Raw genomic sequence first — 11,950 nt, forward strand, 5'->3', positions numbered from 1 at the left:
GGTGGGTGCTCAAGCCCAAAAAGAACCCACAAGGTTGACACTTGGAAGGACGAGCGAACGACTAACCCGGCGGTCACAATAAGCACGTGTCGATAATGAAGCAAGATGTTGTTGTCGCCGGAAGACCTGGCTGGCAGAAAGGAAATATGGCAGAATTCTCAGGAAGCGAGCAATCTCGATTCTCCCGTGAATCAGCTTACCGTAGATTGGGCGAGGGCTCAAGGAAGCTTCTCCACCGTTGTGACATCTAGCCATGGCGACATTCTATCTCGAGCTACACATCTTGCACAGTCCCTGTTAAGACACTCCAGGGGAATCTGGAGTGGAGCTCTGGGAGCTTCGGCATTCGATTCCTCAATGTCGTGAAACGCTGTTATTATGCGAAAGGAGAACATTATTTGACAATTCTCCAGAACACCCAAGGTTTCCATTGCTGACCCTGAAGGAGATGTGGCCTGCAAGGCCATTATCCAGTGTCTTCACAATTGAACAGCCTTTGAGGGCCCCAGACCTGCTGCTGGCCCGCCTGTCTGCTTCAGATAGTCCGCCCAGGCTCTGGCTAGGGTCAAAGCTCAAGCAGGTACAGACAGTATTATCGAGGAGAGCTCACCCGTGTTTATTCTGACCGAGTTTCTGTCAATTATCTGGCGTGGTGCTGGGAGCAACGGGGAAATTCCATGTCTCCAGCACTTCTACTGAGAAATTTCACGGCAGAGGACAAAGAGTTGATCGCACGATGTGTCGATTTCAAACATTACACAGTTTTGTTTGAGAGGGGTGTCCTGCACGGTCAAGAAGTTGAGCTTCTCTGTCAGTGGTGGCTTTCATGCCTCTACTGTCAATGGCTAGGACTAAAAGGCCGTCATAGCAGGACCGACTGCAGCACGATTGCGTATGGATGCGATTTCATTCATCAATGAGTGGTACAGCGCATGTGAAACAGAGTGCTATACTAAACTAGGCCCTTCGAGAATTGTATTGGGGGAGGTAGTATTGGGGAAGTTGGGCATGTTCTCGATACGACGATGATCGAATCGGAATCAGATATTTACCGTTCTACTAATCGAGAAGAGGTGCTCCCTGACGGCGCTCGACTAAATTATGGATACGCAGGTGACCGGTACGGAGAGATTTGATGGCGGTGTTTGTTCTGGGCGGCCGTATGGATGCGAGCAGAGGCAAAGCGGCTAATAGTATGTACTTCTCAACACGTGATGATTATTTGGGATATGTACCAGTAAAAGGCATAGGACCATTCGCATGGAACGTTTTGACGAAGCATGAGCTCTCCAGCTTCGGAGTAGTTTCGATCCTCCTTTTGTAAAGAATGGAGATTTCTTCAAGGATAAAGATATTATGTTACTTGTACGCATATCTCAAGGCAGAAAGATTGCTGTGTCACCCTCAGCTCCATTTCGCTTGATATGTTCATCGTCTCAAGCTGAGATGACTTGACTTCGCGTAAGCCCGGGGGATGCCCAGGTAGCTGCATAGAAAGGTTGTCGAACATGGTCCGAAGGCGCATACACGGACGAGGAAGTCTGAACACTTTCAGAGCTTGTCTAGAGTCGGGAACTACAGCTTGGTATGAGTACCCAAGCTAGATAAGCCAGCAGCAGTTGCCACTTTATCCTGGAGGTCCAGCAAAGACACGTTATGCATTACTACTACAGCATTCATATCCATCGGAATGCCCCGTGTTGATGGCATAAACGACCGTCTACTCGGAAGAACTCGTCCTTTGAGAATACCCGAGTACTACCGGTAAGAAGTACCAGATTCCCAATCGAGTTAGCGATCCCATCAGCCAAGCGCAGCCCCACTTCCGGGAACGTACCGGCTCCAACTACTACCATTTAGGTTTACATGTCTCCAAGGTGCCCAAAAGAACACCTGGGAGTGTGCTTGGCTACCCTTTGGATGACCGAGATCCCTCCCCCGGATTCACATGTCCCAGGTCTTTGGAAAGATAAATTAAATCTTCAGTGGGGAAAGAAGCTCCTCAGTCAAGTTGACCTCGACAGCCTCTAATTGCTTCCTCAACCATTGTCTCAGCTCTTCATGGTCCCATGCATTTGTCTTCGTTCCAGTAGAAATGGCTTTCACAGGTGACAACTTCAAGGGAAAGCCAATGACCTCGACCGTGCAGCATTCTTCCAACGGCTTTGTTGATAAGCAGCCAGTCTTCAACCACAAGGAAGCAATCGGTGAAGAGACAGCCCACCAGGCTGCAGAGCGAGGTCGCGCCGCGACTGACAAGTCAGTGCTCACTCTTTCGTCCTTCAAACTTATGTGCTGACAGCTTTATCAGGTATGGCAAGTCGCTTGTGCACTTCGATGCAGCTGCTGAAGCCAGGCTTCGCTTAAAGATCGATCTCTACATAGTTCCCACTGTCGCCATTCTCTATCTATTCTGCTTCATCGATCGTGCCAATATCGGTAGGTATCGCCTTCACTAAGTGACGAATTCTGTTTCTCACGATGTTCCATTTTAGGAAATGCAAGACTTGCTGGATTCGAGAAGGATCTGGGTCTGAAAGGGTACGACTACAACATGGTTCTTTCTGTCTTCTACGTCTCCTATATCATCTTCGAGATCCCTTCCAATATGGCCTGTAAATGGATTGGCCCTGGGTGGTTTATTCCAGCTCTCTCTCTGGGCTTCGGTATTTGCTCCATCTGCACCGCTTTTGTGAATACCAAGGAGAGCGCGTCGGGAGTCCGATTTCTCCTTGGTGTCTTCGAAGCTGGCATGCTGCCAGGTATTGCATATTATATGTCCAGATGGTACAGAAGAAGCGAGTTGACCTTCCGCTTGTCTCTGTACATCGTCATGGCTCCGCTTGCTGGTGCATTTGGTGGTCTTCTGGCCTCCGGCATCCTTAAACTTCCCAACTTTGGTGGCCTTCGCGCCTGGAGAATGATCTTCGCCATTGAGGGCATCATTACCTGCGGCCTGTCTCTGATTTCCTTCTTCACATTGACCGACCGTCCCGAGACTGCAAGGTGGCTCTCTCAGGATGAGAAGGATCTGGCAATCGCACGTGTCAAGTCAGAGCGGGTTGGCGCCACCGAAGTCTTGGATAAGATCGACGTCCCAAAGCTACTTCGCGGTATATTCAGTCCGATCACTCTTTCCACCGCCTTTATATTTCTTCTTGACAACATCACAGTCCAAGGCGTGGCTTTCTTCGCCCCCACCATTGTGAGGACAATCTATCCTCGCGACAGCGTTGTGTCTCAGCAGCTGCACACCGTACCTCCTTATGTGGTCGGCTCGTTCTTTACGGTCCTCTTTCCTTACCTCAGCTGGAAATTTGACCGACGCAATATCTTCTTCATCACCTGTGCACCCTTCATGATGGTTGGCTACGTCATGTTTCTCGCCAGCATGAATCCTCAGGTTAGGTACGGAGCCACTTTCATCATAGCAAGCGGAGCGTTTGCGTTTGGAGCTCTCTGTAATGCCCAAGTTGCTGCCAACGTCGTGTCGGACACTGCGAGATCCTCGGCCATCGGCACTACGGTTATGTTTGGCCATATTGGTGGGTTGATCTCAACATGGAGTTTTCTGCCTGGCGATGCTCCCAATTATCCTATCGGTAACGGTCTGAACCTCGCAACGTCAACAACCCTCTTTATCCTAGCCATTCTCATCCTTCTCTGGATGATTGCGGACAATAAAAGGAGAGCTAAGAGAGACGTTGATGCTGAATTGGATGGGCTCAGTCAGAAGCAGATTGAGAACCTTGACTGGCGCCATCCAGCTTTCAAATGGAGACCCTGAAAAGCAACGGCCAGCTAGACTATGCCTCGCACCCCCATTCAGGCAAATAGCGGATACGGGGGGCTATCATCTTTTTTATCTTCAAAATTTTGAACGTCTGTAACGTCGACAAGACGCATGGTTGTGTGAATATACTACTAGGCATTCTATAGTCTCAGAATGCATCAGCTAGTACAAGCAAATGAGCGCTATATTCTAACTAGTACTCCGTACCTACCTCGGCCTTGCAATGCTCATCATTTTTCCACTACTAGTACTACTCCGTACTCCGTGAACACCCCCAGCTGCCAAGATTTTGGGAAGCTTCCAACTTCCCGCTCCCTGCTCCCCACTCCCCATTCCCCACTCATCGGCCCCCTTGGCCCCTGTAAACAAAGGCAATCCTTTACAACTCTCATACGCTCGAGCCATTCTTCCTTTCTACACCCATTGCAATAGGTTCCCACCTTAGAAACTACCCTCAATGCCGCCGCGCAACTCACGATCTCCGTCACCACCACCGTCATTGCCAATTGCGTCCAGCCCAGGCCCGCGCTTCCTTGCGCTCCAAAAGATCTTCACCCAAGCCCTCACATCAACCTTGAAGACCAGCTCCTATGCCAATTTCTCCAAATGCTTTCCCACGCCTGCACAACATTGTCCCACTGCACTGGAAGGAGTATGGAAGCAACTGAACGCGAAGTTGGAAGAAGGGTGCATGAAGGAATTCGAAGCGATCGTGTTTGAGAAGAAGGTGATTGAGGGGTTGAATGGCTGGGATGCGGTGGTTGAGGATGCGAAGAGGAGGATCGCCAGAGGTGTTGAAGGGGAGGAGGTGCACAGGGCGTGAGTGCGATCACATACATGGAGTGTCATGCTTTTACATTGATTTGCTGACTGTGATAGACCACATACGTTGTCAGTGGAGGAGTTGCACATTGCACACCTTACGCCCTATCTACAGCAGGCTACAACGATGCTGGAGGCGAGGTTGAAAGACACCCAAGAGGAGAACGGGACGCTGATGCGGAGAATTACGGAACAACGGGTGGAGATGGAGAATCTTGTACAGGGGTTAGAAGGAGTTGTGGCAGATCTCGAGGATAGCATTGAAGCTATGAGAGACGATGGGGAAGGAGGTGTGGATGGATTGAGAGCTGAGATATGGGAAATGGAGGGTGAGATGCGGGGCCGCTGCTAAAGGATGACCAAGATATGCCCGCGCTCGCTGCAGATACGGGGTTGAAGGGCACGAAGTTCGAATGTGCGAACAGGGTCGGCTTCCGGATTAGCATGGCGTTGTAGGAGTTTTCTACCCCAGGTGTGGTGAAAGACATGGTACCGTTCTTGACAGCGCTGTCCTGCTAGACGCAACCATCGTGCCATGCAGCTCTGCCCCTGTCTCCTCCCAATACGGAAGAGCTCTGAGCAGAGCAGACACGATTATCTACCAGCCTCACAAAGCTATGACAGATTGCCCCTGCAAAGGGATACAAACCAGCAATGGATATGACAGATCCGGGCGGAAGAGTCTCACTCGAGTACGAAAAGAAAGCCTAAGGTCCAGTTACCGTCAAACCAATCAACGCACTCGAACGAGAGGTTGCAGAGAACTAAGAACTATTTTCATAGCTAAAGGTTGGCCCCATCCGATGTTGTGACTCGCCTAAATACAATTGTGCCTGCAGGAACAGTTGCTTTTTTGCTAAGCATGCCATACCTATTCTGTGCTTCTGCAACTAGTTAGAACAATATTGGGCATTCGTGCTCGTGCATCCTGGCAGTTTGGAGGGTAACACAATCCACTATCGTCTGTCCGAAAAGACGTCCAATGCGTTGATTCTTGTAAATTGTACGGAGTGTCGGTTTTCTTTAGTGGGTTGCCGAATTGCATATATAACCTAAGCGATACCACTCCCATGACGCTGAGACCACTATCCTATTTAACTAACTACTACGTACATCTCCAATCTTACTTCTATCCGGAACACGCGACGGGCAAGGATCCCGCGGGCTATAATCAATGCCTTATGCACACCTGCTAGGCTGGCTGCACAACAGGTCGAGACTTCTGCAAATATTGATCGACAAGGCCGACCACACAGAGGCCGCGATTTGACGCAGGTAATTGACGCTTAAGCTTTGGTAGTATGGCGCAAGATGCGGGATTTGACTCACTTGGGGGGAGATTGCAGCCTCCTCCACGGCTTCTTCTTTGACTTGGATCTTACTGCTTATGCCCGGCCGGGATGTCGAATCTTTCTAGATCGACAACCAGGATGTCCGCTTGTACCTATCCCGTACCTACCCTGTACCTATCCTGTACCTACCTGTACCTACCTGTACCTCCCTGTACCTCCCCTGCTCTTCAGCCCTCTATCAATGGTTGAGAAGCCAACTCAGACACGCTAGTTTTCTGCAGGCCGAGAACGCGTCAGGGTTCCAACAACCCGACACCACCATGATGCACGACTCTCCAGCGTATTCTCATTCTGCTCTCTGCTCCTCTTTGATCTACTTGGGAAGAAGTCTTGCTGGAGCTGCTGCAGGCTGCGTGTCACTGCAGTATTGCTCTTCTCTACATGCTTGGTGCCAATAAATCTCTCTTTTCTGTTGATCTGCGTCGATCACCAATCTTATTGGTCTGTTCAACCAGTGACCTCACATAACCCTCTTCCTCATCACCTCCACAACAACACAGCCAGGCTGGCACCGTGCTTCGTCAGAAATTGAACAGCTTGTAGCTGTATCGAGCGTCTATCGAGCGAACGCACATAATCTCCCTCGAAGACACGCCGAGACAACATCGTGTCGGCTTCAATTGTTCGTCGTCGCCACCCAACAGCTTCGAGTCTTCCTGCACGACAGTGATCAATTCCATTGCCGCCGCCTCAATGCTTTCCATCCATGAGGTACATTTGTAGAGCCAACAGTCCTTGGTGACAGGTCTTGTGACGGATCATCGACTCTGCTGAGAACCCCAGCCGGAGGAACAAGACAAGACCACCAACGCTCTTTCCACGCCACTATCCGTCCTTCAACATGTTCATTGTTCAAGAGCACGTTGTGGCGTGGGCCCTGGCCGGGCTGAGTCTTGTTCTGCTAGTCATTGCAACGATACTGAACGCGATCTTCGCGTTTTCTCTTCACAGCTCAGTCGCAACTATCCAGTTACTTGCGTTCATGGCCCTTGCAATAAATATGTTGGCAATCTGTAGCTTCAGCTTCATGATCTCCCATTACATCCCGAAGTTGAACGGCGCATCGACAAGATGGTCTGATGCTTTGGTTTGGCGCTTCTTCGGCCTGTCTCTTTCAATCGCCTCCGTGGCAGCTTTGTTGACGTTCATCACATTGGTCTGGGCGGCAGTCAGACTGGCTGATCTGCCGGATCAAATTGTTGGACGACCATCAAGAAGTGATTTGATTGCTTGGTTTGCCATCTGGAGTATTTGCGCGGTGCTGCAGACTGGGACGTATGCTTTCGTCGGGTGGTGGACCAAGCGTGCCCTACACAGCCACTCTCTTGCTGCCGTGGATCTTGAGTTCAATGTTGAATCGCCGGAGATGGAACACCCTCCTATTCAGCCCCGACCAACCTCTGGCTCTTTCCGATCAGAAGATCCCACTCTCGCATCCCCACCACAGACACCCACAACAATTGGCATGTCTAGTCCTTTCAGATTGTCTCATTCTGGGGGCAAGGGTGGGCCTACGTCTTCCCGTACGAGGCTGGTACATTCAACATCATTCACCAAAGACTCTGCCAAGTCATCCTTCGATTGTCCGTCAGCTGAAGCTGTGTCGATTGATCATCCCTTTGACAATTGGGATACCTCTGGCCTTGCGCGTGATGTGCGTACAACCTTACACTCCACGCCGCCAGTTACTCGATCAGGCTTGGCAACCATCCCAGGTAGTAGACCTGAGTCACCTGCCAAAGCACTGGACGGACCATTTCTGCCAGAAACACTCAGCGCCGCAGCGTCAGCTCCTTCCACGGCTATAGAGAGCCATGGTCATTCCAGTTCACATGAAGCCGGCATCTCATCACCACCATCAAGCCCACCAAATTTCTCCCGCCCATCCTCCAGGCAGGTCAACCAACCTACCATGAGCTCTGCCCTGCATCAAGCCGTTGTTGAAGGCTCCGTAGAGGACATGATTCATCCTTTGTTTCGACCAAGCAGTCCACATCCGACACCAACAGCCTCGGTCGGAACCAGGGTCACTGCCTCGCCATTGGCTGGACAATCAATTACTCCGAAGATCTTGATCCGGATGAGGTCTGCGAGCATGCCTCAGCAGTCTCGACCGCTGATCGAAGAGGAAATGCCGCCGCTAAACACCGAGTCTGACTCGAGCAGAACTGATGCAGGAAGCCCTGGCCCTTCCATTGTTGAGGACGACGAATCAGGAGCAGTCATTCCTGACTTCGTTCTCTCAGCCGGACAGCGGAGCAGTTATGCAGGATATGACAGACGAAAATCGGTCAAGAGCAGGCCAGCTTCATTTCACTCGCAGGGAGACCGGTTGAGCATGGTCTTGTTATGATGATGGGAAACAAAGGCTTCCACGAGCAAATGATAGCAGGTGAGGTTTGCGGCTTCTGACACCGCTTCGTTTTTATTCTATGTTGATATTAGCGCGGCGTTTGACGGGTTGAGGGCATCTGAGGGCATCTGAACCGGAAAGGGACATGGGTAATGAAGGTGGGTATAAACCCTGGTGGAATGGTATAAGCATGCTAAAAGCAATGCTAAAAGCAATGCGAAACGCAATACTATGTTCTTAAAGAATGATGTTTTCACTATGTCATGATGCTCTTCAAACAGATGGCTGAGGTAGCTGCACATGTATTATCAGCTAAAACCACTGGATATCACGGTCTAAAGTTCTCAATGCTGCATGGTTCAGGCAATATCAATCTGATCAATCTGGTGAATCTGATCCTCGTATCCTAGAGACCTAAACTGGCTAGTCTGCGCCAAGATCCTCCTTCCATATGTGGAATAGCTGTTTCTTCTCAGGTTGACTGAAGCACTGTTGAAGCACTGTTCTCAACGTTGGAGAAGGGAAGACTGCTTTCCGGTCACTGTCTTGGGTGATAGAGATTTCCATGTTAATCAACCAGCACCAGACTCTATGCCTGGGAAGCTGGCCTCAGTCGCTAGGTGCGGATGATGTGGCGATCTCCTCCACAACTAGCGTGCCCAATCGGGTAAGGCGTCACAGCCAGAAATGCTTCCATGCTTCCATGCTTCCATGCTTCCTATGTGGGAGAAATGCCAGACACAACACCGACACAACACCGCGTGGTATTGGTCAAACCCTCACAGCCATGGCACTCACCTGGGACAATGAGCCAGCAGGCTCTGGACTGCGTTTCAATTGTTTACAGGACTCACCCTACCTTTGTCAACCGCCAAACTCTTTTCCATCCAGATCCACAGACCATATTGCACCGGCAGAGAACCTTTCCCTGACAGGACTCAAAGCCAGTCCAGTCTGGTCAGCACCGCTTTGGCTCTCAAACCTGCGCCAGATAATAGGTTTTCGCTTTTCGCCTTCTAAAACTCTGCAAGAACCATATTCATACCACCGGTACACAGCATCGACCGTACCAGCCAACACAAAGTATCAGCAAATCATGCCTCCAAAACAAACCCCAAAAGCGGCGGCAGTCTCCTCTTCATCTACACCACCGGGCTCTGTGTAAGTCAGCTAATATTACAGAGTTGCTTTCCCAATCTACCTGGTGTCAAGCTACTGTTTTGGTACTCTGGCTTTCATATTCCTACTGTTGCTCTAAGCATTCTGCTGTATCCACGTCCAGAACCATCCATCCACGCACTATCTAATATTTTATCTCACCATAGTACATTGACTCGCAAATGTTCCAGAGAGTCTTCGCCGTCTTCACCAACATCCAGAAAGTCTCTGCGTCTTTCTCCTTCAGTTTTGAGATCAGAGCGGGAAGGACGCCGGCCCAAAAGGCAGTCTATCTCTCCACAATCCTCTGGAATTTCTACCCTTTCATCACCCCCGGACTCTGATGAGCTCGATGACCCTTTTGAGGAGAAAACAGTAGAGTCGAGCCGACCAAGCCTAAAAAGAAAAGCTCATGAAGACAACGCGCCGCTCTATGAAACTCCTACTACTAGAGCTGCTGCCAAGTCCCAAGTCCCAGACAAGAAGCGCAAAGTCCACTTCCTAGTAGATGAAGATCAGGACGTCAAGGCCAGTGACCCAGTTGCCCGTGGTCATCGACCCGCATTTCTGCCTGGTCTCGGTATGCCGTTCGAACTTGTTGGGAAATCCATCTTTGCCAAGACCGATGGCTCCGGAGAGCAGAAAGCTTGGAGTCGCAAATATATTTCAGCGCGAGATCGGAGAAGAGAGGTCCTTCAGACTACACAATCAGCACTAGGACCCGAGCTTGGGGGCTCACGTGCCTCAACTCCAGCCTCCTTTGTCTCCAACACTCCTAGCAAGCGTGGTAGAGGCAATGGAAGACGAGGGCGAGGAAGGGGACGCGGTGGCCGAGGACGAGGCGGAGGTCGGACAGGCAGAAACGAAGACTCACCGGAACCACCAAAGAAGAAGATCCTAACCGAGGAGGAGAAGGAGATCTTGGCCAGCCTGAAGGCAAGGCAGAGCGAATTGAAGAAATTCTTCAAAGACGTCGCAGCCCAGCAGAACCAGAGTTTGCATCTTCTGACGACCCGAGACCTAACTAAGATTGCCAAAAAGAGTAAAGCTCACGAAAAAGTACCTGAGTATCAAGTGCTGCTCGACGACTTGGGCGAGAAGAAAAAGGATGCAGAAGACTTCGCTAAGAGGAAATATGAGTATGATCAGCAGCAAGCTAATCTTCTGCTCGAGGCCGAGAAGGAAGTAATCGAGCGGAGATTCAGGGTAAGCTGCGACCGAAGTCTTGACCCCCTCGCTTGCTAATGTCTTCCTCAGACTCGATGTGAAGAAGCCAAATCAGAACATCATGCTGCTGCCCGCGGCGATTGCCTAATAGCGATGGAAGCCATCCAAGCTATGATAGACGACAATCGGACTGAAGCAGGTTCCCCTGACCAAAGCTGCTTTCCACGGTTCCACTCATTGGCCCCACCGGGGATGGTGCGTGGATACTATTCTCAGCACGTCACTGATGAGACTTCTCTTCGTCGTCCTCTATCCAGCTTCGATGATACTATTCGCCGAGCAGTTCTTGATCACGACGTGGTCTCACCTACTCTTTTTGAAGGTCTCGACGTACCACGAGCTCATCAAACTAAGGATATATCACAGCAGGCTCACGATTCTAGCAGCGTATCTTCTCCTCATGAGAGTAAGCAGCATCCAACGCTGAGCTTCCAAGCTCTCGCCGATGAAGCTACACGTCGACTAGAGGAGTCAAAGAACGTCACGACTCCCATCACCCCTCAAGCTACTCACCCACAACCACCTACCGTCCCCAAACCTCCACAACAAGACCCCAATCTAGGCTCCTGGCCTCTGTCCCGACTTGCAGATGCCGCTGAGCACGAATCGACCCGAAGAAACCAACAGGTCACGCAGAACAACCACATCTTTCCACCACCACCACCACCACCACCTCCTCCTTCTCGCATGGTCCCAATAGATCCCTTCCAACCCTGGCTCGGGTTTATGGCAGAAGCCTTACCTCTAGCTCCTCCACATCATCAGCCACGAAATATGCAATGGCCAGCACCACCACCACCAACACCGCAGCAGCAGCAGCAGCAGCAGCGCATTCCCATGACAATGCCACCACTGCCGTCGAATCTACCAAATTACACCATATCTCATCTTTTCAACCACAACCACAACCACAACCACAACCACAACCACAACCACAACCACAACCACAACCACAACCACAACCACAACCACAACCACAACCACAACCACAACCACAACCACAACCACAACCACAACCACAACCACAACCACAACCACAACCACAACCACAACCACAACCACAACCACAACCACAACCACAACCACAACCACAACCACAACCACAACCACAACAGCGGCAACAGCAGCCCCAACAGCTGAATATGCCATCCTACCCAATCCAGCAACAGCCATCTCGAAACAGGCAACCAGTCACCTTCGTCAATCACACCCTCCGCGTCCCCAACCCCATGTCAGCACCAGCAC

The 11,950-nt window shown here is 50.7% G+C and overlaps 4 protein-coding genes across 4 annotated transcripts; all 4 read left to right on the forward strand.

Annotated features, from left to right (window-relative positions):
* Positions 1 to 2,095: 2,095 nt before the first annotated feature.
* EPUS_00893 (uncharacterized protein) lies at positions 2,096 to 3,787 on the forward strand (the record flags this gene model as incomplete). Its single annotated transcript, XM_007802452.1, has 3 exons — positions 2,096 to 2,259; positions 2,312 to 2,439; positions 2,496 to 3,787. The coding sequence occupies 3 exons, from the start codon at positions 2,096 to 2,098 to the stop codon at positions 3,785 to 3,787; spliced, it is 1,584 nt and encodes a 527-aa protein (XP_007800643.1).
* A 463-nt stretch (positions 3,788 to 4,250) lies between these two features.
* EPUS_00894 (uncharacterized protein) lies at positions 4,251 to 4,967 on the forward strand (the record flags this gene model as incomplete). Its single annotated transcript, XM_007802453.1, has 2 exons — positions 4,251 to 4,612; positions 4,673 to 4,967. 2 exons carry the CDS (start codon positions 4,251 to 4,253, stop codon positions 4,965 to 4,967), a joined length of 657 nt encoding a protein of 218 aa, XP_007800644.1.
* A 1,841-nt stretch (positions 4,968 to 6,808) lies between these two features.
* EPUS_00895 (uncharacterized protein) lies at positions 6,809 to 8,320 on the forward strand (the record flags this gene model as incomplete). Its single annotated transcript, XM_007802454.1, has 1 exon — positions 6,809 to 8,320. The coding sequence occupies one exon, from the start codon at positions 6,809 to 6,811 to the stop codon at positions 8,318 to 8,320; it is 1,512 nt and encodes a 503-aa protein (XP_007800645.1).
* A 787-nt stretch (positions 8,321 to 9,107) lies between these two features.
* Positions 9,108 to 11,845, forward strand: EPUS_00896 (uncharacterized protein; the record flags this gene model as incomplete). Its single annotated transcript, XM_007802455.1, has 3 exons — positions 9,108 to 9,481; positions 9,670 to 10,684; positions 10,736 to 11,845. The coding sequence occupies 3 exons, from the start codon at positions 9,108 to 9,110 to the stop codon at positions 11,843 to 11,845; spliced, it is 2,499 nt and encodes an 832-aa protein (XP_007800646.1).
* Positions 11,846 to 11,950: the final 105 nt, after the last annotated feature.

Source organism: Endocarpon pusillum, assembly GCF_000464535.1.
Source record: "Endocarpon pusillum Z07020 unplaced genomic scaffold scaffold1719, whole genome shotgun sequence".
NCBI lineage: Eukaryota > Fungi > Ascomycota > Eurotiomycetes > Verrucariales > Verrucariaceae > Endocarpon > Endocarpon pusillum.